The 27,921-nt window shown below is 36.8% G+C and overlaps 1 protein-coding gene and 7 non-coding genes across 11 annotated transcripts in view; all 8 read left to right on the forward strand.

Annotated features, from left to right (window-relative positions):
• Positions 1-9,941: 9,941 nt before the first annotated feature.
• Positions 9,942-27,921, forward strand: part of mfsd4aa (major facilitator superfamily domain containing 4Aa) — a 36,077-nt gene continuing 18,097 nt past the window's right edge. For all 4 annotated transcript variants that reach the window (XM_030135048.1, XM_030135045.1, XM_030135049.1 and 1 more), the window contains exons 1-3: positions 9,942-10,383; positions 20,446-20,644; positions 21,086-21,346. In XM_030135048.1, coding sequence (XP_029990908.1) covers positions 10,151-10,383; positions 20,446-20,644; positions 21,086-21,346 — 693 coding nt within the window. In that variant the 5' untranslated portion in view covers positions 9,942-10,150. The remainder of the gene's footprint in view (positions 10,384-20,445; positions 20,645-21,085; positions 21,347-27,921) is intronic.
• On the forward strand, positions 21,778-21,850 carry trnaf-gaa (transfer RNA phenylalanine (anticodon GAA)). Its single transcript has one exon. It is a non-coding gene; the product is annotated as a tRNA-Phe (tRNA).
• Positions 22,571-22,643, forward strand: trnaf-gaa (transfer RNA phenylalanine (anticodon GAA)). The gene has a single exon. It is a non-coding gene; the product is annotated as a tRNA-Phe (tRNA).
• Positions 23,315-23,387, forward strand: trnaf-gaa (transfer RNA phenylalanine (anticodon GAA)). Its single transcript has one exon. It is a non-coding gene; the product is annotated as a tRNA-Phe (tRNA).
• Positions 24,059-24,131, forward strand: trnaf-gaa (transfer RNA phenylalanine (anticodon GAA)). Its single transcript has one exon. It is a non-coding gene; the product is annotated as a tRNA-Phe (tRNA).
• Positions 24,840-24,912, forward strand: trnaf-gaa (transfer RNA phenylalanine (anticodon GAA)). The gene has a single exon. It is a non-coding gene; the product is annotated as a tRNA-Phe (tRNA).
• Positions 25,623-25,695, forward strand: trnaf-gaa (transfer RNA phenylalanine (anticodon GAA)). Its single transcript has one exon. It is a non-coding gene; the product is annotated as a tRNA-Phe (tRNA).
• Positions 26,055-26,127, forward strand: trnaf-gaa (transfer RNA phenylalanine (anticodon GAA)). The gene has a single exon. It is a non-coding gene; the product is annotated as a tRNA-Phe (tRNA).

Here is a 27,921-nt window from a genome sequence, read left to right on the forward strand (position 1 = left end):
TATTGGGTTAAATGTCTTATCGCAAGTAGAGTTAAGAAAACTGCACTTATCCAGTTCTTCAAATAAGAAAATATTATCTAAGGATTCAGATGTCTATAAAAACATGAATTCTGTCTCAATTTATTTCAAACTTGGCACATTTATAGAGGCAACTGATATGATGACATCAGCTGGATCGATGCCAAAATAAGATACAATTTGTGTAAAGGGCGGGGTTTGTTGTGACTGGAACCACTTGTTTGGTTCTTACCAAGATAAAAAAAAAAAAAAAAAAAGCTTAGGTTAACAGGTTTAGACAGGCTTTTTATGGCCCACCATGATGCTTGTTTTATTCACTAAAGTCTTTTATTCCTGATATAGTATTTTATTTTCTATTGGACTGTCTTCTCTCTGTAGCACTTTGAGATTCTGCTGAATGAAAACTGCTTTATAAATGCAATTATTATTATTATTATTATTATTATTATTATTATTATTATCATTATTATTATTATTATTATTATTATTATTATTATTATTATTATTACCACAGGTGTTTGATAATTTATCTTGTATTAAGGCTTAATTTCTTTATTTTATTAAGGACATATCTATTAAATTTTCATTTTTCATTTTTCAACTTTCAATTTTCAAAACAAAAACAGAAATTAATAGTCAGCAGAGACAGAGTCCCATCACATTCATATCTATATAATAAGATTAAAGTCCAGTTTGTTATTTTAAGTGTTCATACGTCTGTAGACAGGATTATTTCTTCCAATCCAACTGTATTTATAAAGCACTTTAAGACAACCACAGTGGACCAAAGTGCTGTACAGAAAAATTAATAAAAAACCAAAATTAAAAATTAAAAAAAATAGGCCAAAGTTAAAAATTTTTGTAATTTTTTTAAAATAATTTGTTCTCCCATTTTCTTATAACAGGCAACATTTTACATGTCTTTAGCAGCAAAAATATGAAATGAATTCATACCAAATGTGGTTTATAAATTGCCACTGACTCAGAATAGTTATTACATTTTGGGAAAAGTAGGTCAAAGTTCAAATTTTTTATGAATTTTTCAAATCTTTTTTTTCTCCTATTTACTTATAATGGGCAAAATTTCAAATGTCTATAAGAATGTCTTTTTTTTTTTTTTTTTTCAATTTACTTCAGACTTGGCACATATATAGAGACAACTGATATGACAAAAGCACATGCATAGACATGATGACATCATGCCAAAATAAGATACAATACATGCGAGGGGCGGAGTTTGTTGTACCTGGAACCACTTGTGATGTCATTATTTTCCTGGTCCGGCCCACTTGAGATCAAATTGGACTAAAAAAATTTCTATTTATAGGTGTTTGATAATTTATCTTGTATTAAGATTAAGGGTTAATTTCTTTTATTTATTTTTTTTAAAGAATATAGTCATTGAATTTTCATTTTTCAAAACAAAACAAAACAAAACAGCTCAGCACCACAGTCAAAACCAAAATAGAGATTAACAGTCGGCATAGACACAGATTCCCAGCACATTCATATCTATATAATAAGATTAACGTCCAGTTTCTTATTTTCAGTGTTCATACGTCTGCAGACAGGATTATTTTTTCCAGTCCAACTGTATTTGTAAAGCACTTTGACACCACCACAGTGGACCAAAGTGCTGTACAGAAAAATAAATAAAAAACAAAATAACAAGAAAATACAAGAAAATATTCAAAGTAAATAAATAAATAAAAATACAGTATACATTTCTTCATTCAAGTGAAGTTCTCTCGCTGCGTGGACAGATATTTCACTTGTTTTGAGTACGTTTTTTCCTCAGATTTAGTATTTTTATCTTTTTTTTTTAGACACCCCATTTTTTGCAGTGTGAAAACTCATAAGCGCCGGTCAGGAGGGGGTGGAGTTTATTTACAGACGAAGAGAAATAAAGTTGTTCTACCTCGAAAAATGAATGAAGCAGATGAACTATTATAAGGTGACTGTCCAGCCCATTATCCATGAAGAGATGAACGCAGGGTGAATCTGAGGACGACGGAGGGATGTACATCTGCAGACATTACACTTTAACCCCCCCACACACACACCCCCGACCCCCCCCAACCACCCTGACCCTCCCCACCCCCCCCTCCCTCAGTGGCAGAAGTATTACTATGTGTTTAGTTGTGGTAAATGAAGCTATTTTAAATACTGTAATGAAAAATAAATAATATATATGTAATTTAACACATGTTCTCATCTTTCTCAGTGAGTTTTATGCTGTTGAAGAAAACAATAGAGCACTTATTTAAAATAAAAACAGAGGAAAAAATACCTGCAGATGATGTCTAAATGTTTTATAAAAGATGCGGTTAGATTTTGTATGAGATGTGATATTTTGTGTGATTTGTCTACACTGTTATAAAATGAGAAATTGAATGTACTGTGACTGCCAGTGGGCATAAAATCGATTGAATAATTGATTCATTAATGAATAAATATTGAAAATTCGAAAATACACCTGAGTAATGCGTCATCTTTGTGTGTTCTGTTATTGTAGACCAGGGGTGTCAAACATGCGGTCCACGGGCCAAATCTGGACCGCCAAAGGTTCTGATCAGGCCCACGGGATGAAAATTACACTGAAGACATAAACAGTCAAGGTTTTCCACCTCATTTTAGTTCAGTTTCCACATACAGACCAATATGATCTCAAGTAAAATAAAATAATAACCTATAAATAAGGATGGGAATCGTTAAGAATTTAACAATTCCGATTCCATTATCGATTTTGCTAATCGATTGTCATTGGGTGAGGGAATAAAAGAGTACAAACAGGTGTGTTTGCATTAACTGTCTTTTATATTTCCATCTGCACAGAAAATAGAACATATACAGTATGAACAAATAATAAGAACAAATGACGCTGGGCTGGTTTTGGGGGGGGGGGGGGGCAGTGAAAGTGAAACTACAGACTCTTTACTAATTCCTCTATTGCTGCATTTCTACTACGTGGAACCGGTTCGACTCGGCTCGGCTCGGCTCCCGTTGTTGTGCACCTCATTTCCTTTCCCTTCTTACCTTCGGAAACTTGTATTTGAGGAGCTACAGCGTTTGTTGCCCACACCGGAACCAGAACCGGCCCGGTGTTCACTCTGCCGCTACATTCACAAGCTCCGCTGAGTAGAGAATCAAATATGTGACATTCCTGTAAATGATTCACATGCTGTGGACAAATGTTTGAGCAGATTGGAGGGATTCCACCTTTAGAAGACATGGAAGCTTTGACGGTGTTCCAGTGGACCTGGTGTGGTCTGTTTGGACCTGGTGTGGTCTGTTTAGACCTGGTGTGGTCTGTTTGGACCTGGTGTGGTCTGTTTGGACCTGGTGTGGTCTGTTTAGACCTGGTGTGGTCTGTTTAGACCTGGTGTGGTCTGTTTGGACCTGGTGTGGTCTGTTTAGACCTGGTGTGGTCTGTTTAGACCTGGTGTGGTCTGTTTAGACCTGGTGTGGTCTGTTTGGACCTGGTGTGGTCTGTTTAGACCTGGTGTGGTCTGTTTGGACCTGGTCTGGTCTGTTTAGACCTGGTGTGGTCTGTTTGGACCTGGTCTGGTCTGTTTAGACCTGGTGTGGTCTGTTTAGACCTGGTGTGGTCTGTTTGGACCTGGTGTTATCTGTTTAGACCTGGTGGGGTCTGTTTGGACCTGGTGTGGTCTGTTTAGACCTGGTGTGGTCTGTTTGGACCTGGTCTGGTCTGTTTAGACCTGGTGTGGTCTGTTTGGACCTGGTCTGGTCTGTTTAGACCTGGTGTGGTCTGTTTGGACCTGGTCTGGTCTGTTTAGACCTGGTGTGGTCTGTTTAGACCTGGTGTGGTCTGTTTAGACCTGGTGTGGTCTGTTTGGACCTGGTGTGGTCTGTTTGGACCTGGTGTGGTCTGTTTGGACCTGGTGTGGTCTGTTTAGACCGTTTCTTCCTCAACGCCATGTTGGCTACGTTCTGACAAAACAATGCAGCGTACGTGTGACGTCATCGCACATGCACAACGAAGGCGGAATTGATAAGCAGAATCGTTAAGCAGGCAGGCAAACGATTCCAAGGAATCGAGCTACTGGGAACTGGTTCTTAAAAAGAACCAGTTCTCGATTCCAATCCCTACCTATAAATAATGACAACTACAAATTTTCTTCTTGAAGAATTATGTGAAAAAAATGTAAGTGAAAATAACACTACACTCTGAAAATATTTGCCAAACTCAGTACCCGGGGCGGCATGTCCTCAAGTTCGCAGATGACTCGGTGATTGTGTCTCTTCTCGGGGATGATGACCCTGATCATGGCCCCGTAGTGTCTGAGTTCACTGACTGCTGGAGCACGTCCTTTTTAAATGTGAACGTGTCCAAAACCAAAGAGGAAGAATCCTCCGGTCTTCTCTCCTGTCGTCATTAATGTCCAGGCTGTGGAGGTGGTTCAGCAGTAGAAGTATCTGTGAACGGTGCTGGACCACAGGCTAACATTCCAGTCTCAGGTGGATGCTGGATGGAAAAAAGCTCATCAGAGGATGGATTTTTACTGTAAGCTTTGCAGTTTCAAAGTGGGTAACACTTTTATGAAAATGTTTTATTCTTGTTTAATTGTGTCTGTGCTGACCTTTTCTTCTATCAGCTGGTGTGGGCTGCCTACCCTTAAAACCAGGAACAGGTTGCAGGGCATCACTACAGTGTGCAGCAGAACCACCGGCAGCACACGCACTGACCTGACTGTGTTGGACCAGAGGAGGACTCTGAAGAAGGCTCAGTCCAGGGCCGTCAAACTCATTCTGGTTCAGTTCCATATTCAGCACAATTTGATCTGCAGCGGGCCAGACCAGTAAAAAAAGGACTTAATAACCTATAAATAATGACAGACCCAAGTTTTTCTTTTTGTTTTGGTACAAAAAACCCCAATTAAATTATGAAAATATTTACATTTTACAAAAAAGATGTGAATAACCTGAAAAAACAGAAATTTCATTTGAAATATTAGTGCATTTTTAACAATATTATGCCTCAACGTATTATTTATACATGTACATTGACACACAATGTTCATAAACATTTGGTAACAGGCAGAATATTGTTCAAATTTTGGAGTTTGGAACTAAAATTTAAACAATTTCTACAATATTCCATCTCTTATTATTAACACAACTGCAGATCCCAGTGGATCCATGAATGCACCAAACATTTAGTAACAGACAGAATATTGTTCAAATTGTACATTTAGGGTTGTTCATCTTTGTTTTTATTTATGTATTTATTTGCATTTTATTGTGAAAGAATAGTTTTGTAAATGTCAATATTTTCACAGTGTAATGTTTTTTTTTTTTCACTTAAATTTTTTACACATAATTTTTCACAAAGAAAATTTAGTCGTTGTCATTATTTCTGGTTATTGTTCTTTTGACTGTAGATCCCATTGGTCTGTATGTGGAACCTGAACCAAAAGGATTTGGACAACCTGGACTGTGCAGGTTCAGTTTTGCACTTTCATCCATCAGGTCAGAATGGAACCTTTTTTCGGGCCAGATTTGGCCCCCGGGCCGCATGTTTGACACCTGTGGCTCAGTCAGTCCTTGATGATCCCAGTCGTCCCCTTTATGATGAGTTCAGGGTGCTTCCATCAGGTCGCAGATACAGTATTCCTAAATGTAGGACCAATAGGATGAGGAATTTTCTGGCAGTCATTGTTCTGCTGAATAACTCTGTAATGTTGGTGCTGTTGTCTTTAATGGACTATTTACTTTATTTATTGTTGGTTTGTTGTCTGTGTGATACCGCTGGCTGGAGAACAAAATGCCCCTCGGGGATAATAAAGTTTACCTCGACCTATTTACATTTACAAACTGTACTTTCACAATAAAATGCAAATAAATACATAAAGAGACTAACCTTACTAACTTATTTAGTTATTTGTTCCATTTCTTTGCTCTATTTATTATTATTGTGACTTCAAATTTTTTAATTTTATGTTCTTATTCTGGTTTTTATCTTTTCTGGTTTATATTGTGTTTTATTGCATCTTGTTTTTATTTATTTGATCTTATCTATTTTATTTACTTATCCATACTGCTATACCAATGAATGGTGGAACACTGAGCACTTTTTGCCCTGTCTTTTGGTCCTGTCTGTAAGCGTGATCAAGTGCCTGTCTTGCATGTTTAATGTATGTGTTGTTGTAATGCCAAGGCAATCACCTAGACTGCAAAACAAATCTACCTACGGGTAAATAAAGAAACCTTGACCTTGAAAGAAAAACAAATGCAACCTGAGATATGCACTTTTAACAATATTCTGCCTGTTATCAAATCTTTGTGATATAATATTGTTAAAACTGCACCGATTTTTCTAATAAAATGTGAGTTTTTTCAGGTTATTTACATCATTTGTGAAAAATGTAAATATTTTTGTAATTTGATGGGATTATTTTTTGTACTAAAACAAAGACGAAAACGTGGAGTTGTCATTATTTATAGGTTATTATCCTGCCCCACGAAGGGGAGGCAAGGGGGACTGTTTTTGGTTCAGTTTGTTTGTTTACACTCCAGCAGCAAAACTATTGGTTGAATTCATGCCAAATTGGGTTTATAGATTGCCATTGACCCAGAATAGATGTCATTACATTTTGGAAAAAGTAGGTCAAAGTTACAATTTTTATGAATTTTTAATTTTTTTTTCTCCCATTTACTTACAAAGGGCAAAATGTCCAATGTATGTAGCAGCAACACTATTGATTGAATTCACACCAAATTGACTTTATAGATTGCCAGTGACCTAGAATCGATCTGATTACATTTTGGGAAAAGTAGGTCAAAGTTCAAATTTTAATGAATTTTTTACATCTTTTTTTTTCCCCCATTTACTTCTAATGGGCAAAAATTCAAATGTCCATGAAAACATGTATTTATTTATTTTATTTTTTTCAATTTACTTCAGACTTGGCACATACACAGAGGTAACTGATATGACATCAGCACACGCATAGACATGATGACATCAGCTGGATCGATGCCAAAATAAGATACAATACGAACAAGGGGCGGGGTTTGTTGTACCTGGAACCACCTGTTATGTCATTATTTTCGTGGTCCGGCCCACTTTTGATCAAACTGGGCTAAATTTGGCCCCTGAACCAAAATGAGTTTGACACCCTGTTGTAGTTTGTTCATTTCAGAAGTTCTAGTTGTGCTTTAGTGGCATGTGTGTATTAACATTTTATTCTGAAGCGTTCACTCAGTCCTACTTTTTCTTAATACTCTGTGTGATATTTTTCATTTTCTCATTTTATTTTTCATTTTTTTCATATACAGTCCCTTTTTCTGGTAAACTGATCTGAGCTGCTAAACTGATTTTCATTTTTCCTGTGACAGTGACAGTAAAGATCTATTGTATTCTGTTCTATTGTAGACCACATTATGGTGTAATACCACAGATGAACAGCAGGTGGTGCTGTTTGACTGATACACGTCACTGCAGGAGTTGCATTGTTTTTTGCTTTTTTTTAAGATGAAGAAAAACCATTAAAGTTCTGCATTTCCACACATGGATGAACTGAACAGGAATAAAACACTGCAGTGTCGTCTCACATCATAAACTTGTCAAACTGTTTGCGTTTTCATCATTTTAAGTTTATTTACTGAGCTGCAGACTAAACTTTACACACATCTTTTCACCAGCCGTGTTTATATGTTTGTGTTTGACCTGTTTTATTTGTCTCCAGGTTTAGCGTTGGAAAAGGTTTTACCTCTTCACGTCATTCAGTTAAGTTTTCATCTATTAGTAGAATATTCACACAGTTTATTTTCACTATAATCATGTGATGTGTTTAATATCACAGTAAACTTTAATGAGCAGATAAAAAACTCCCTTGATATCTGCAATTGCAAAAAAAAAACCAAAACAATAACTGTAAATAAGTTGATACAGTGTCTTCAGGTATGTAGTAATTTTTTTCTTATTTCACTTTCCTTATATTTAAATATTTTTTTTAAATCTTGTGTTTATAATTTAACCCAAAAACACCCAAACACCCATAAGTAACTCAAAAATCCAACACATGTCCGACTAAATTCTGACTGAACACAAAAATGCTGCACATATCAAGGATAGACTCTGTCCATTTTGCAACAGTATTTCACATCAAAATAAATTCTTTCCTCTTCATAGCAGTAATGCTACACATTAAAAACAAAAATAAACTCTGTCCATTTCATAACAATAATACACATATCAAGAGCACAAATAAACTATACGTTTCAAAACATTGACGCACAAATCAAAACTAAACTCTGTCCATTTCATGACAATAATACACATATTAAAAACAAAAAATAAACGCTGTCCATTTCATAACAACAATAATACAAATTTAAAAAACAAAAATAAACTCTTTCCATTTCATAACAACAATAATACAAATATAAAAAGCTAAAATAAATTCTGTCCATTTCATAAAAATAATGCATAAATCAAAATAAACTCTCCATCTCTTAGCAGTAAAATACATATAAAACATAAACTCTGTCCATTTCATAACAAGAATAATACAAATATAAAAAAACAAAAATAAACTCTGTCCATTTCATAACAATAATACACATATTAAAAACTAAAATAAACTGTCCATTTCATAAAAATAATGTGCAAACCAAAATGAATCCCTATTTCTTAGCAGTACAATACATATCAAAAATAAACTCTGTTCATTTCAAAACAATAATATACATTAAAAACAAAAATAAACTCTTTCCATTTCATAACAATAGTACACATTAAAAACAAAAATAAACTCTACCCGTTTCATAAAAAATAATGCACTAACCAAAATAAACTATCCATTTCTCAGCAGTAATATACATATCAAAAATAAACTCTGTCCATTTCATAAAAATAATACACATATTTAAAAAAACAACCAAAAAAACCTCTGTCCATTTCATAACAATAATACACATATATAAAAAAATAAATAAACTCTGTCCATTTCATAACAATAATAAACATATTTAAAAAATAAACTCTGTCCATTTCATAACAATAATACATATATTAAAAAAATAAACTCTGTCCATTTCATAACAATAATACACATATTTTAAAAAAATAAATAAATAAATAAACTGTTTCTTAAGAAATAATGCACATACCGAAATAAACTATCCATTTCTTAGCAGTAATATACATATCAAAAATAAACTCTGTCCATTTCATAACAATAATACACATATTAAAAAAATAAACTCTGTCCATTTCATAACAATAATAAACATATTTAAAAAAAATAAACTCTGTCCATTTCATAACAATAATACATATATTTAAAAAATAAACTCTGTCCATTTCATAACAATAATACACTTTTTTTTTTAAAAATAAATAAATAAACTGTTTCTTAAAAAATAATGCACATACCGAAATAAACTATCCATTTCTTAGCAGTAATATACATATCAAAAATAAACTCTGTCCATTTCATAACAATAATAAACATATTAAAAAAAATAAACTCTGTCCATTTCATAACAATAATACATATATTTTAAAAAAATAAACTCTGTCCATTTCATAACAATAATACACTTTTTTTTTTTTAATAAATAAATAAACTGTTTCTTAAAAAATAATGCACATACCGAAATAAACTATCCATTTCTTAGCAGTAATATACATATCAAAAATAAACTCTGTCCTTTTCATAACAATAATACACATATTTAAAAAAAAAAAAAAAAAAAAAACAAAACTGTCCATTTCATAACAATAATACACATATTTAAAAAAAAAAAAAAAAAAAAAAACTGTCCATTTCATAACAATAATACACATATTTAAAAAAAAAAAAAAAAAAAAAGTGTCCATTTCATAACAATAATACACATATTCAAAACAAAAAAAGTGAGTTTGACATCCCAGGTTTAGTTGAGTGGGCGGGGCTTCGGAACACTGTCCAATCAGCGTCGTGTCCGTCAGTAAGTTAACTTGGAGTCCCAGCTGGAACCCACTGGCCCTCTGATCCTGGAGCTGGCTTCCTTCGTGCTTGGACTCCTCGGTTTTTCCGCCGTTCATGGTTCCGGTCCATGAGCTCCGGTCCCCGGCCGTGTGAGGAGCGCAGAGCCGGGCCCGAGGCTCCTCCGGCGGGCAGACATGCCGCTGTTTGACGGGCGGATCTGGACGCTGTTTGTGCGCCACTGGAGGCAGACGCTGACCTACTGGAGCGTGTTCTTCAGCTTCGGCCTGTGCATCGCCTTCCTGGGCCCCACCATCCTGGACCTGCGGTGCCAGACCCAGTCCACCCTGCAGCAGATCACCTGGGTCTTCTTCTCCCAGCAGTTCTTCCTCCTGGTGGGCAGCTCCGTGGGAGGACTCTGCAAGAGGACGTGAGTCTGAGCAAACCAGGCCAGAACCGCACTGGTCCAACAGTCCAAAACTAACAGAAGAAAAGCAGGGACATTTTACCATGTGTGGCACTGATGAAGACAAAATCACACTGTAAAAAAAAAAAAAAAAAGAAAAGAAAAAGTTCTATTCTGGCAGCAGAGGTGCCGAAAAAATACTGTAAAATAAGGGAAAATAGAAAAACCATCTCATAAAAATACAGTAATTTTCCATAATTAAATTACAGTTTTTTGCCCTAACTTTACATGAGATTTTGCTTCTTTTTTTTTTTTTTTTTTTTTAACTTTTTAATGTTTAATAAAGAATATTTACATGTATTAAAACAATCAAATTACCTATAAATTTATACATATAAATAATTGTCAATGAGACTCAGTTGTCCAATCCACTGATAAAAACTGTATTGGACAGTTTATCAGTGCTTATACATGTTATACATTCACAAAAATACATTTATTCAGCATTTTTGTTGTGAAACCTCCTGTAATTACACAAGATATTTGTCAATTAACAAACAAGTCTGGTTCAACTGACAGAACAAATACTTCTTTTACGGTTAATTGTCAGTAATTTTATCTGGTTTTGATATATTTTTTTACAGTATAAACTTTAAATCAACAGTTTAATCTCAAAAATAGAAAAGAAATATTTGTGAAATTATGATACATTTGCAAATGTAGTTTAACTGTATTTTTCTGTGAAAAAAGAAAAAAATTTCTTTTAAAAAAAATTAAATTTTATGCTTAGTCACAGTTACAGTTTTTTCCTGTTATTCTACATTTGACATGTAAAATCACAGTCTATTTTTTGTCATTTCATTGATATTTTCCTGTATCTTAAAAATACAGGAAAAATCTGTAAATAAACAGTGAAAATTCTGTTAAATTACAGATTTTTTTTTTTACAGTGTAGGGTCAAAATGTGAAATTTGAGAATTAATGACAGAATGTTTTGGGTTTTTTTTTTTTTACTTTATTTATAGAACTTTTCAATATTTACAGAACCTTTCATTTAACAAGTATAACATCCATAACTTCAAGCAATGCACTTATGATATACAGAGATTGACGCCAGACACGATGCAATGAAATTTAACATATGTGTACTAGCAAAATATACATAATAATATAAATATCAAGAATCATAACAATCTTAGACAGAACCCAAGGAAAAAAAAAAAATATATATATATATATATATATATATATATATATACACACACACACACACACACAAACAGGACACACAAAAAGACAGTCATGACAGTGCATTCTGGTACTGTTAAAGGAGGAAAGAAAATTAATTAATTAATTAATTTAAAAAAACTAAAAAAAAAAAAAAAAAAACAGATCAATAACAATATAAAAATCTAAAATGTTTTTAAATTTCCAGGCCAAGAAACATATTCATGCAGTGTAAGAGTTTCCCATATTTTGTTAAATTTATTGATAGTTATTTAGGGTGCACCTATTTTTTTCTAACTTTATGTTAAGCATGATGTCTGTGTGATTTTGTGATTTAGTGATTTATTCCGAACATGCAATGAAATTTAACATATGTGTACTAGCAAAATATACATAATAATATAAATATCAAGAATCATAACAATCTTAGACGGAAGAAAAGCACAATAATTTCATTTACATTTACCCAAAAAGGGGTTTGGAAGAAATGCAACATATTTAATCCCACCCCCCCTCCCTAAAATATTATTAATAATATATATCCCTCTTCCTTTTACATTACTCCTCTATATTTATATATCTATTCACACACACACACACTCTCATTCATCCATATACACATACATACATTTATACATATACACAATATACAAATACACATATAATCTTTTACTAATGCCTTTCTTAGTTGTGCTAGCGAATAAATAAACAAATAATAACTAACTGAAGGAAGGAGATATATACGTAAACAACAGTGAACATATGGTGACAGTTAATAACCCTCATCCTTATATCTTGTGAAAAACATGTTTTTATAAGTGTTTTGGAATTGTCTTATGTTTGAACATTCCTTGTGCTCCTCCTTTAATCTTTTCCGTACTTTAACACCACACGTTAACTCTCTCTGATCCAGTGGTCGTGTGTTGGAGGTGATGAGTCCTTCCATTTGAAGAGAAGGGTACGCCTAGCAAGTACAGATGCAAAGGCCACAACTTTGTGTAGGTTAGGACAGAATGGGTTTAACTCAGAAAGAACTAGAAGTACTCGGAGAGCGCAGACCTCCGCCAAGGCTGATCAGTGGGCCCCCCCGTGGGCCCCCCCACCCCCGATCACCACCAAAATTTAATCATTTGTTCCTTGTGCCAGTATCAACATTTCCTGAAATTTTTATCCAAATTAAAGGCACAGTAGGCCAAAAAGTAAGGGCACCCCCATTTTTTATATAAATTGAGATAAAATCCGCCTTCTGGATCAGATCCGGATCAGCCTTTGAAATGTGATAGAGGACCCCATTGTCAATTCCTGAGTTAAATTTCATGAGTTTTGGTCAATAATTAAGCGAGATATTGGGAAACGAAAATTTTGGCCCCATTTACCATAAATTTCAAAGTGATCCAGAATCCAGGATTTCTCCCGGATCACCCCCAAAAGTTAATCATTTCTTCCTTATCCCATTTCCAACAAACCCTGAAAATTTCATCAAAATCTGTCCATAACTTTTTGAGTTATGTTGCACACTAAAGGCGGCCTTACACTGTGTGAGTTTAGAGACGATTTCTCACTCGTGCGACTCTTTCTGGGATCGGCCCGATGTGCCTCTAATCGTGTGTCGTGCTTCGTGCAGTGTACATGGGGTAAAGAGAAGCGATTAGCACCTCACGACCACCTCACGACCAGCAATCATGTGTTCGCAAGGAAAACGGAGCTGTTTGAAATCCTGCTCGCTCCACGTGAGTGTATCGTACTGTCAAAGCAGTGCCACGAACCAATGTGCCTCAAATTCTCACACTGTGCATGCGCGAACACAGACGCGTACAGTAGCGTACAAGCTAACAGTAGCTGGCTGTTGTCCTAATGCAGTTTGGCTGTTGCAGCTTACCTCTAGTTCCTGGATGACAGCCCATACTGTCCACGTCTGGCCAACCAATGCCTGCACCGAACACATCGTTGTCTTTTCTTCTTTTTTGATTCCCTGCAGATAATGGCACATATTACCAAAGCAGCTCGTTGGTTTTTGTTTAGCACTACCATTTTGTGACTCACGCCAATACACAATCGTATATGCACTTTTACGGATTCCTTGGTATTTTAACGTTGTATTTCCGGATACAACACTGGAACGTGTCGTGCGTCCTGTGGTGTATGGTCCTACAGTGTGAGCAGTCAGGTCGCATACGAGCGTCGGTCCGTGCAGTGTGAGAACAGGAATCGTGAAGCTGACTGTACGACTGATTCGCACAGTTTGAGATGGAGCTGCGTACAACGATCGAAATAATCGCACAGTGTATGGCCGCCTTAACGGACAGACAAACAGACAGACAAACAAACCCTGGCAAAAACATAACCTCCTTGGTGGAGGTAAATATTAATGTCAGAGCTTACCAGATTGTTTCTTCTGTTTTTTTTTTTTTATTAGTGATAGTTAACAAGACATTGTGGACAGAAAAACAACAACAATAACACATAAACAAAGGGAAAATCAAACAAATAAACAAACAAACCAAAAACAACAACAACAGAGTAATGACAAACAACAACGACAACATCATATTACAATGAAAAAGATCATAAATGTAAATAGCAACTAAACAACATAGCTTGGTTAGAGGTGATAAGGAAAAGGGGAAGAGGGGGGTGTGAATGAAAGGGAGAAAGAAAGAGAGGGGGGAGTGAGGGGGAAAATAATAATTGTTGTAATAATACACAAATATATAATAATAATAATAATAATAATAATACCACTAGTCTAATTTACTAGTATTATTGTGGCGGGGATAGCGGCAGAGGCAGTCACAATACAACGATGAGTTAAATCATTTAATATTTGTAATCATGTATTTGTATCAGTTACTATATGTTTTGAGTTTATATGAATTAATTTAACCCTTTCATGCATGAATAACACTGGGTTACAAAAAAATTTTTTTTGCAAGTTGTCTAGGTTTTTTCCAACTGAATTCGGACCATTTTGCACCGCTAAATCCAAAAATGACATCTGTTTTTCTCAATCAGGTCAGGTTTTTTTTTGCTAATTTGATTTTGAAAAATTTGATCTTCTCACAAAATATAATAATTAATACCAAAATAAGATTGGTAAGCACACTTTATGAAACTTGTGACTTGATTCCTGTTAGGTATAATGGTGTATTCACCGCAGATGTAGCAGAATACGTCAGGCTTATTTTTGCAAGATCTTCTAGTCGAAGCCATTTCATTCACCTGTAATATTAAAAAAAACATGAATCATAAATTGCCAAAAGTAAAATCTTCAGAACTCATTTATTGCAAGAAATATGAAAGAATTTCATATCATATGATGTGAAAATGCCCATAAATGTAAGCAAAAATGTTAAAAAGCCAATATGTAGCATAGTTCAGAAAGTTGACCTGATTGAGCAAAATGAATGTGATTTTTGGATTCAGCACCAAAATGATCCTAAATCAGCTCAAAAAACTTCAACAATAAATTTGTTGTTGACCAGTGTAATGAGAGCCATAATCAAGATTAATTTTTTTCCTGAGTGTTTTTATTCCTCTTCAGGTATGAAAAAATAACAAACAATGCAATGAATTTTTTTATGAACCCATATTTCATGGAGTTACAAAAATGTCCACTCAGCTGGACATCATGCATTTAATTTCAGAAGCAAAGAAACCTTCATTTACTGCTATACTGTGTGAAAACTATGAAATAAAAACATTTTTAAAGCTCCTAATCTGATGTTTTCTCACATTTTAACATAGTCTAATACTGGTTATTACTCACTTCATGGAGATGATATGCAAAAAAAAAAAAAAAACACAACAAAATTTTTGTTTAAAAACCAAAAAATAATAATAACAATTACATTTTTTTTTTTTATGTTCAAACATGTTAGTGCAGATCAGGTTTATCTCGAACAGAAAAGTTACAGAAATGGTCTGAATGTCAGTGTATGGGATGATGCATAAGGGTCCATTGCGTTGGCTGATATGGAACTAAAACAATAAAACACATGAATATATAAGAGAACACCTTTGAACAGCTGTTCACTGTAGTGACCACTATGCATGAAAGGGTTAAATTAATATTTATTGAAACCCAACAGAATCCTCCAGGAGCAAACACTAGTGACTGGTGACAGTGAAAGGAAAAACTACCTTTAACAGCAGAAACCTGGAGCAGAGCCAGACTGAGGAGGATGGACGAGTGACAGGACCAGCTGGGGTTAAAGAGAGAGAGTAAAGGAAGAGAAAAGAGAGAGCGATCGAGATGGAGAGAGACTGGGGGAGAAGGAGGGGGAGACACATGGATGGAACTGATGCACAGAAAACTGAACTAGAACATTTATGGAACTATAGAATAAACACTGTCAGAACTATATGGATAAGTGAGTGATGACGATGAAGGAGGAGAGAGGTAGGACCACAGCAGCAGGTCCAGAGATGATCCAGGGAAAACCTGTGATGATCCGAAATATCCTAAATTTATAATATTCCAACAATATTCCAGAATAAAATACCTGATTTTCACTGAAAAATGCAAATGGCAGACGATAATATTATACTAAATGGTGATAAATTGCTGTGGAAAAGTTAAATGTAGACTTTGTCGGAACTTGTTTGGTAAAATAAATGTAGCTCCTTAAGGGTTAAATTATAAGTTTAGTTTTTGAGTAAAAGTACTTGGTGACATTCTACTACTGGAAGCCTGGAAAGACTGGGACTGATGACACCCTGGATCTGAAGCCTTTATGTTGGACAGTTGAGCTGAATTTGACTGACAAATGCACACCAGTCAAATGTCAGGCTGAACTCCCACACCCAGCAGCAGCAGCAGCAGCAGCGAACCGTGATGTCAAATATCCACGTCCGTGTGTGTGTGTGTGGAATGAATGTTAGAACACTGTGACTTTCAGGATGTATTTTACATATCAGACACTCCAGCCCAATCAGTAAATATAGTTTTAACCAAATAAAAGGTGTCGTTGAAGGACTTAGTAATAGTAGAGTGGAAAGTTGGCAGGAAAGGAGAAAACAAGGTGAAGATTAGGTGGAGGTCTAGTGGATAAAAGCACCGAGTAAATAAAAGCTGGTGGAGCATCAAGGTGACCGAGCAGCAGCGACAGCCCCCACCTGAAAAACACAGTCAGGTGTCATTCAAGTGTCGTCTAGTTTCTGTGTAAAGCCGGGGGTCCAACACAGGGCCCATGGACCAAAACCAGCCCACCAAATGGTCCAATGTGGCCCGTGGGATGAATATGTGAAGTGCAAAAATTACATTGAGTATATTAACCCTTTCATGCATAACATCCACATTTCTGGACTCATAGTGTAAAGCAGTGATATTTTGCTTTTTTAAATAGAATTCTTCATTTTCCCACATTTCCCTGTGGTCTCCATAAACTGTAAATCCTCTGCTTGGGTCTGAATTCTTCATTCATTCAACTCCACAGGTCCATCTTCAACCCTATTTCTGAGTAATGACACCAGAAAGGTGGTTTGGAGCGCTGGCCCTTTAAATGCACATGAGACACTTCAGGCCCCACCCCCTCCAGGTTGTTGGCTGTGCTGCTCTGTCCTGTTCAACCAACAACTGAACATTTTAGGAAATCGGCTCCAAGTTTGGACAGATCTTCAGTCTGGACTACAACTGCTGCTGCTGACAAACAATTATGTCAAACTGGAGAAATATTCGTCTGAAGTCTGGACCTGATATGTGCAAATGTTGTGACGTAACTAGTTATAAAACATAACAAATTAAGCAGGAATTCAAACAGGTTGTAGAAATCCACTTGATTTTTGCCAAAATGAATATAAAGAGCTTTGCAGCAGCTGGAGGGTTCAAAATCAAACTTTTTTAACTATTAGGGTCCAAATACACAAATAAACTAGAAGCACTCAGAGAGCGCAGACCTCCGCCAAGGCTGATCAGTGGCCCCCCCCGTGGGCCCCCCCACGCCAAGGAGGTTATGTTTTTCCCAGGGTTTGTTTGTTTGTTTGTCTGTCTGTCTGTTTGTCTGTCCGTTAGTGTGCAACATAACTCAAAAGCTATGGACAGATTTTGATGAAATTTTCAGGGTTTGTTGGAAATGGGCCCCCCCGTGGGCCCCCCCACCCCCGATCACCACCAAAATTTAATCACTTCTTCCTTATCCCATTTCCAACAAACCCTGAAAATTTCATCAAAATCTGTCCGTAACTTTTTGAGTTATGTTGCACACTAATGGACAGACAAACAAACAAACAAACCCTGGCAAAAACATAACCTCCTTGGCGGAGGTAATGAACCACACACTAATAAAAGTGAGTTTAGAGAAATATGAGCCTTTTAATTCAACTCCACAGGTCCATCTTCAACCCTATTTCTGAGTAATGACACCAGAAAGATGGTTTGGAGCGCTGGCCCTTTAAATGTACATGAGACACTTTAGGCCCCGCCCACTCCAGGTTGTTGGCTGTGCTGCTCTGTCCTGTTCAACCAACAACTGAACATTTTAGGTAATTGGCTCCAAGTTTGGACATATTTTCAGTTTGGATTACAACCACTGATGACGACAAACAATTATACCATACTCTGAGAAATGTTCGTCTGAAGTTTGGACCTTATATGTGCAAATGTTGTGATGGAACTAGTTATAGACGTCACAAATTAATCAGGAATTCAAACAGGTTGTAGAAATCCACTGGATTTTTGCCCAAATGAATATAAAGATAGTTTTGCAGCAGCTGGAGGGTTCAAATTCAAACTGTATGAACTATTAGGGTCCAAATACACAAATAAATGAACCACAGACTAATACAAGTGGGTTTAGACAAATATGAGCCCTTTAGCTTCACTTTCCAAAGGGTTCTAAAGGCAATATTCTCCAAACCTCATGGGGGCCCTAAGCAATAGAATGAACAAAGGGATCATCTTAGTTGTAGAATGTGGACTGCTCTGGGATCTGATAAAATTAACCTCTGAAGACCCAGCTGTGGGTTTACTGTCCATGTTTGTGGAGAAAAGTTTCACAGCTTTATACAAACCCCCCCCAAAAAACTGTACACCGCAAAGGACATTCCATAAAAATTTTTAAAAATACATCTGAAAAAACTGTTGCATCATGATGTTTCCAATATTGGTTGTTTAATAAAAAGCCAAACCTTGTACTTTCCTGGGTCTCAGGAGGTTAAATATCTTCTTAATAAAACCATATTTTAAAAAATAAATGAATAAATAAATTCTTAATAATAATAGTAATAATAATAATAATAATGATAATAATAATAATAATAATAATTCATTTCAACTTTAGTCTAATTTTGAGTAATAAAATCCATCTAAAACAATCTAGATACTTTTATTTTCATAATTCATGCATGAAAGGGTTAATGATTAATGGTGTCAAACTCAACCAATGTGATCTAAAGTGGGCCGGACCAGTAAAATACTATCTTAACAACCTCTAAATACTGACAACTCCAAATTACTCTCTTTCTTTTAAACTTTTTCAACTTTAATCAGAGCCGTTATGAACATCTACATGATTAGTGAACTAAATTTCAGAAAATATCTGATTTTCGCTGAAAAAACACAAGAAAAAACTAAGGATATTATTGTAATAAATCATGACAAATAATTGAAGAAAGGTTAAAAACAGAGAAAAAATCATTTAGGAGCTGCCACAAAAGTAGCACTGGGTCTTTATTACTTAAAATAAGGCTGAAGTTGAAATGCATTTTGAATTTTTTTTAAAAATGTGGTTTAATTAAGAAGATATTTAGCCCCCTGAGACCCAGGAAAGTACAAGTTTGGGCTTTTTTTTTTTTAACCCTTTCATGCATGAATTATGAGAACCTTAGTCAATAATTTTTTCTTGAGTGATTTTATTCCTCTTTAAGCATGTGAAAAAAAAAATGCAATTGAGATTTTTTTAATGAACCTATTTTTCATGGAGTTACATAAATGTCCACTCAGATCCACACCATACGTTTAATTTTTGAAGCAAAGAAACATGTATTTAAACCCATCATCAGAAAGTGATATACTGTGTGAAAAATATGAAATAAAAACATTTTTAATGCTGCTAATCTGATGTTTTCTCACATTTTATTATACTCTAATACTAGTTATTACTCACTTCATGGAGATAATATGCAAAAAAAACAACTTTTCGTTTAAGGAAACCGGTAATTACTGTCTAATAACAATTAATAATTGATTTCCACTCAAACAGGTTAGTGCAGATCAGGTTTATATAGAACAGTAAAGTTACAGTAATGGTATAAATGTTAGTGTATTATTATGGGATGGTGCATAAGTGTCCATTGTGTTGGCTGATATGGAACTAAACCAACAAAACCCATGAATATACAAGAGAACAGCTGGAGAAGAACTGTCCACTGAAGTGACCACTATGCATGAAAGGGTTAATTAAATAATTGACCATACTGGAAACAGCATGATGCAACAGTTTTTAGATGCATTTTTACAATTTTTTATGGAATGTCCTTTGCGGTAGACATTTTTTTGTTTGTTTGTTTGGATTGAGAACCATCAAATGTCTCGTGTTGTTGCTCTGTCGAGTTGCATCCAGAAACATTTTGGTCCATGGTCACTGAAAACTACTTAATGAAATTAAAATGAACAGTAGTTTTATGCCAGGCAAGGTTTCTCCAAAGAATATTAAAGTGCAAATGCTTGTCAGCACTAATGCACAACAAGAATAATGTGAACAGTAGTAAATGATTGATGCGTCAGTAGGTGTACGCAGCAGCCAACTGCTGATCTGACACAAGGCTTAATAATTACACATGGAAACGTCCAGGTTCAGTGGAAACTCTGCTCTGTAGGACACGTCTGCTGTTGTCATCATGTTGTCTTTGTCTCGTCTCCAGCCTCGCGTCTTCCCTCTACTCCCTCTTCTCCTGCACACTCATCATCTCGCTGGTGTTCGCCATCATACCTCTGTGTTACCATGTGGCGCTGCTGTCCATCGCCATGGCGATCGCTGGCAAGGCCATGGGGGTGATCGACACCATCGCCAACCTGCAGCTGGTGAAGCTGTACCAGAAGGACTCAGCTGTTTTCCTGCAGGTCAGAGGATGGATGGATGAATGGATTTATGGAGGGTGGGTGGACGAATGGATGGATTGGTTGATGGATGGATGGATGGATGGATGGATTGATTTATGGATTTATGGATGGATGGATGGATGGATGGATGGATGGATGGATTTATGGAGGGTGGGTGGACGAATGGATGGATGGATGGATGGATGGACTGAGTTATGGAGGGTGGGTGGACGAATGGATGGATTGGTTGATTGATTGATGGATGGATGGATGGATGGATGGATGTTCCTTTCTAATTCATGCAGAATTGCTGGAATCTTTTTTGTTTCATTCAATATTTTTCACAAATCATTAAAAAATATTGGCATTAATAAAACTGTCATAACTATGGGAGGATAAATCTGGGTGCATGTCCGTGTCCATCAGCTGGCTGACTCCTCCTCTTTTCATGTCTCTCTGCAGGCTTTGCATTTCTTCATCGGCCTGGGGGCGCTGGTGAGTCCTCTAGTGGCCGATCCTTTCCTGGCAGAGGACAACTGTGTCCTGGCGTCCAACTCCACTAACTCCACCACCAACTCCTCCGTGGACCTTGACCACATCCGCTCCAGCCTGGCCGGACACGGGGCCGGACTGCAGCCCGGCGCCTCCCAGTATCCACTGCACACCGAGGGCGTGGTCATCACCAAGGTGTCCTACGCTTTCTGGATCATGGCTCTGATTAATGTGAGTCCATGTGAATGTGTTCAATACATCAATCAGCCTTTGCATTCTGACCGCTCTGACCAGTCCAGGGCTGGACCTTTCATGCCCACCCAGAGCTCCTTATAGTCATGTAAATATATGACCCACGGAGCTCTGTATCTTCAATCTAACACTGACACAGTTAGCCACTTTAGCTAACATTTTCACCTGGGTCCATATGTTCCTCCATTACAGCCTCACAGCTTGAGATAAAAGACACAGAAGTCATGATGTAACATGACCTGGCATGTTTCTGTGTACATCATCTCCTTACACATTGAAGTACTGTTCCTGTTATGACTTTGTCTTATTTTCAGGGTTTGGATCTTAAAATGACAAGATTTTCTTGCTTCAGACCTGGCAACCTGTGTTTAGTACATGTTAGTACGTAGCATGTTTGAACATTTTTTGTGGCTGAAATAGCTCAGTTGGGAGAGCGTTAGACTGAAGATGTAAAGGTTCCTGGTTCAATCCCGGGTTTCAGCAAATGTAAGGTGGATTTTTGGTCACATACCCCTGACCTGTAAATTACTCTCACTCAGTGCACTAACTGTGTGTCATACAAATATTCTGAATCAAGGTATAAGTAGGTCCATTCTTCTGTCACTTTCCTCGATTTAAAGATCCCAGCATCTTCTCACTTCCTTATTTCTCACCTCCTTGGCTCCTCAACTCCTCGATGCTCAACAGTGACCCACAAATCAGTCTTGGTACACCATCTTGAAAGATGTCAGAATTCCCTTGCGTTAGATTGAAGATCTGAAGGTTGCTGGTTCAATCCCAGGGTCTGCCAGAGGCCAGGTGGTCTGTTGGTCATGTAGTCCTGATTCATAGATTACTTTGACACAGTGGAGTAAATCTGTAACAGTGGTCATTGTCTGGTTCAGTTCATCTTTCCATGTGACATGTAGGAAACTCACTGTGAAAAGCCACAATCTTTACCTTTACATCTGCAATCTAACAGTTTTTTTTTTTCCTGTCATTATTTCTCACTTCAGCCAATCTCTAATATTTTTGACTTGGACTGATTTGTTAGCATGTTTGTATGTTTGCATCTTCTCCTTACACATTGAAGTACTGTTCCTGTTATGACTTTGCTCTTATTTTCAGGGTTTGGATCTTAAAATGAGAAGATTTTCTCAATTTAAACCTGTCGATCTGTGTTTAGCACATGTTGGTACGTAGCGTATTCTGGTTGGTCTCGTGGCTGAAATAGCTCAGTTGGGAGAGCGTTAGACTGAAGATCTAAAGGTTCCTGGTTTGATCCCAGGTTTCAGCAGGTGCAGGATAGATTTTTGGTCACATACTCCCAACCCATAAATTACTGTCACACCACAGATTAAGACTGTCATACTAATAGTCTGAATCAGGTATATGTAGGTCAATTCTCCTGTCACTGTCCTCGATTTAAAGATCCCATCATCTTCTCACTTCCTTCTAGTCTGATAGCGTTTCATACTGTCTTCCATATACAATTATTGTAGATTATTCATTTATCAAGACAGGGGTAGTTGTTTGTTTACCTGCTTTACTAGTTTCAGCTACTTTCTGTAAACAGTAAAAACAATAGTTCTCACTTCCTTATTTCTCACCTCCTTGGCTCCTTGGCTCCTCAACTCCTCGATGCTCAACAGTAACCCACAAATCAGTCTTGGTACACCATCTTGAATGATGTCAAATTTCCCTTGCTTTACGTTGAAGGTCTGAAGGTTTCTGGTTTGGCAGAGGCCAGGTGGTCTGTTGGTTACCATTATTTCTCACTTTAGCCAATCTCTAATAATTGTTTAGGTTTGCATCATCTCCTTACACATTGAAGTACTGTTCCAGTTATGACTTTTCTCTTATTTTCAGGATTTGGATCTTAAAATGAGAAGATTTTCTTACTTTAGACCTGTCGATCTGTGCATTGCACATGTTATTAGCACGTAGCATGTTTCAGTTGTTTTAATGGCCGAAATAGCTCAGTTGGGAGAGCATTAGACTGAAGATCTAAAGGTCCTTGGTTCAGTTCTGGGTTTTGGCATGTGCAGGGTGGCTTTTTGCTCACATACCCCTGACCAATAAGGTTCCTGTCACACCACGAATTAACTCTATGTCGTACTAATATTCTGAATCAGGTACACATAGGGTAATTCTCCTGTCACTGTCCTGGACCAGTTTTGTATTTGAAGGTCCCATCACCTTCTCACTTCCTTATTTCTCACCTCCTTGGCTCCTCAACTCCTCGATGCTCAACAGTGATCCACAAATCAGTCTTGGTACACCATTGTAGATGATGTCTGAATTCCCTTTAGTACGTCTTTAGATTGAAGATCTGAAGGTTCCTGGTTCAATCCCAGGGTTTGGCAGAGGCCAGGTGGTCTGTTGACCCTGTAGTCCTGATTCATAGATTACTTTGACACAGTGGAGTAAATCTGTAACAGTGGTCATCGCCTGGTTCAGTTCATCTTTCCATGCGACATGTAGGAAACTCACTGTGAAAAGACACAACCTTTACATCTTCACTTGAGCCAATCTCTAACAGTTGTTTAGGTTTGCATCATCTCCTTACACATTGAAGTACTGTTCCAGTTATGACTTTTCTCTTATTTTCAGAGTTTTGATCTTGAAATGAGAAGATTTTCTTACTTTAGACCTGTCAGTCTGTATATAGCACACGTTATTAGCACGTAGCGTGTTTTAGCTATTTTTAGGGCCGAAATAGCTCAGTTGGGAGAGCGTTAGACTGAAGATCTAAAGGTCCCTGGTTCGATCTCGGATTTCGGCAAGTGCAGCGTGGCTTTTTGGTCACATACCCCTGACCCATAAGGTTCCTGTCACACATTGGACTAACTCTGTGTCATACTAATATTCTGAGTCAGGCATATGTAGGGCAATTCTCCTGTCACTGTCCTGGACCAGTTTTGTATTTGAAGGTCCCATCACCTTCTCACTTCCTTATTTCTCGGCTCCTTGGCTCCTCAACTCCTCGATGCTCAACAGTGATCCACAAATCAGTCTTGGTACACCATTGTAGATGATGTCTGAATTCCCTTTAGTACGTCTTTAGATTGAAGATCTGAAGGTTCCTGGTTCAATCCCAGGGTTTGGCAGAGGCCAGGTGGTCTGTTGACCCTGTAGTCCTGATTCATAGATTACTTTGACACAGTGGAGTAAATCTGTAACAGTGGTCATTGTCTGGTTCAGTTCATCTTTCCATGTGACATGTAGGAAACTCACTGTGAAAAGACACAATCTTAACCTTTACATCTGCACTTTAACAGGTTTTTTTCCTGCCGTTATTTCTCACTTCTGCCAACCTCTAACAATTTTTTAGGTTTGCATCATCTCCTTACACATTGAAGTACTGCTCCAGTTATGACTTTTCCTTATTTTCAGGGGTTTGATCTTGAAATGAGAAGATTTTCTTACGTTAGACCTATCAATCTGTGTTTAGCACGTTATTAGCATGTAGCATGCGTTAGCTGTTTTTATGGCCGAAATAGCTCAGTTGGGAGAGCGTTAGACTGAAGATCTAAAGGTCCCTGGTTCAATCCCGGGTTTCGGCAAGTGGTGGGTGGATTCTTGGTCACATACCCCAGACCCATAAGGTTCCTGTCACATATTGGACTAACTCTGTGTCATGCTAATATTCTGAATCAGGTATATGTAGGGCAATTCTCCTGTCACTGTCCTGGACCAGTTTTGTATTTGAAAGTCCTATCATCTTCTCACTTCCTTATTTCTCGGCTCCTTGGCTCCTCAACTCCTCGATGTTCAACAGTGACCCACAAATCAGTCTTGGTACACCATTGTAGATGATGTCTGAATTCCCTTTAGCACATCTTTAGATTGAAGATCTGAAGGTTCCTGGTTCAATCCCAGGGTTTGGCAGAGGCCAGGTGGTCTGTTGGTCATGTAGTCCTGATTCATAGATTACTTTGACACAGTGGAGTAAATCTGTAACAGTGGTCATTGTCTGGTTCAGTTCATCTTTCCATGCGACATGTAGGAAACTCACTGTGAAAAGACACAATCTTAACCCTTACATCTTCACTTTAACAGTTTTTTTCCTGCCATTATTTCTCACTTCAGCCAATCTCTAACAATTTTTTAGGTTTGCATCATCTCCTTACACACTGAGGTACTGTTCCTGTTATGACTTTTCTCTTATTTTTAGGGTTTGGATCTTAAAATGAGAAGACTTTCTTCCTTCAGACCAGTCAATCTGTGTATGGCACATGTTATTAGCCTGTAGCATGCGTTAGTTATTTTTATGGCCGAAATAGCTCAGTTGGGAGAGCGTTAGACTGAAGATCTAAAGGTCCCTGGTTCGATCCCGGGTTTCGGCAAGTGTAGTGTGGTTTTTTGGTCACATACCCCTGACCTATACATTACTGTCACACCATGAATTAACTCTGTCACACTAATATTCTGAATCAGGTATACATAGGGCAATTTGGGACTACAGATGAAAACTAGCCTTCTGGCTAATTCTGGCTTTTTTTTAACCGCGTGTAACCATGTGTTTTATGAAATTGCATTGTCCCCTTTCAAATAAACTAAATTCTCCTGTCACTTTTCCTCAATTTGATTTCTTCATTTCTTCTCACTTCCTTGGCTCCTCGATGTTCAAAAGTGAGCTTGAAACGAGAGGATTTTCTCATGTTAGACCTGTGTTTAGCACGTTAGTCCAAAGCATATTTTTGTGGCTGAAATAGCTCAGTTGGGAGAGCGTTAGACTGAAGATCTAAAGGTCCCTGGTTCAATCCCGGGTTTCAGCAGATACACTGTGACTGACCCGTAGTAGGCTTCTGTCTTACTAACATTCTGAATCAGGTTTACATTGGGCAATTCTCATGTCAATTTGACGATGCCAACATCTTCTCTTTGGCTCCTCGATGCTCAACAGTGACCTTGAAAGGAGAAGATTTGCTACCTTTAGAGCTGTCAACAACAGTATTCAATGTGAGAGAAAACCATAGAGTGCAGAAACATCTTAGCAGCATCTAGGCTATGACTTTTTTAAAATTTTGCACATTAAAATTTACTGTCTTTATGTGTTTTTTGAATGTTAAAGTTGGGGTCCAAGGTGAACCTGAGGTACTTGAACTCTTTGGCCAAATCAAGTTCCACCCCTTCAAGAAAGATGTTTGACTGTTGTAGTTCAGCTGGCAGTGGTTGTTTCCTGGTTCAGTTCAACTTTACAGGAGAAAAGTGTGAAAAGCTACAACTTACCTGTGAAACTGACTCAAACAAACAAAGCAGCTGGGATTGACAGATGGTGAATAAGGGACACCATCATCAAAACACCAAATGCAACAATATCTTTTGGAAGAATGATGTTCATCCCTTTAGTAAAGTTCACAGTCTTGTCAAATGAATCTCCAAGTAGCTCTGAAGTTCTCACTAAGAAAATGTATGTCGTTTTTTTCCTTTAAATTGTCACTGTCTTACTTTTGAAGAAACCTGGAGACGCAGCTATATTTAACTTTGAATATGTAGTTTTCGGTTGCCTCCTACGTCTCCTGTGTTTGAAGATCTCCTGTTGACAGACTTTTATCGACCTGTTGATCCTCAGGGTGTGTCTGAATGTAAAGGTTATGGACAAAAATACTTGATAAACAGGAAAAACAATGATGCATATTCTTTCTTGCTGGTCTTTAAAACAATCAAGCAATTTTCTTTGACTTTTAGAAACATTATTCATAGAACCCCATGGTGTTTGACATTTGGAAGACCCAAATGTGATTAAATAATAGTTTATAATGAAATTTCCAAACTGTATTGTTGCTGTTGAGATAAACTCAGATGTGTGTCAATCAAGGGAGTAGGTTTGAAATTGACATTGGTGGGGACACAAAAGCACTCCTGAAAGCTGATGTTTTTTTTGCATTTGCGATCATAATTTCACATCATGTCGAGCTGATCAAACAAGCAAACAATCATAGTCAGAAAAAAAATTCAGTAATTGACATGTTTATAATGCATATCTGAATATCTAAAGAGAATACAAGAATTTAATGCATTCTACAAAGTTATTCTCATGACTAACATATCCGTTATTATTGAACCTCACCTGTGAATTTCCTGCCTCTCCTCCTCTTTCCTCTTTACTGTCACCTGACAAAAATATGTTGATTCATGACAGATGAACAGATTAGGGATACGCTGATCATACAGTTTGATGGTACAGTTATTGCCTGAGCAAAAAAGGCTTTTACTTTCAATTATTACATGTAATTTATTCCACAAAATATGGATAAAATCACATCTAGAATCACATTTAGAATCTGAGCTTTGATTATATTTTCCTCTCAAATTTTCTTTATTTGTGTTTTTTAAGCAGTTGCTCTCTTCAGTAGAATTACATGAAAATAATAAGTAAAAATAACTTTTAAAAAGTGTATCTGTTTGGCATTAAATAGTGTCTGTTATTGTATTGATAGTGACTGCACAGTAGTGGCTGGATGTTGGTAAGGACGTGTCCCTAGCGTCCCTACCCAGTTCTACGCCCCTGGTGTCATTGTCCAGTTTGGTTCCTTAAAGATTTATTTACATATTGTGATATTCCTCTC

This window comes from Sphaeramia orbicularis, chromosome 5 (assembly GCF_902148855.1).
Source record: "Sphaeramia orbicularis chromosome 5, fSphaOr1.1, whole genome shotgun sequence".
Taxonomy (NCBI): Eukaryota; Metazoa; Chordata; class Actinopteri; order Kurtiformes; family Apogonidae; genus Sphaeramia; species Sphaeramia orbicularis.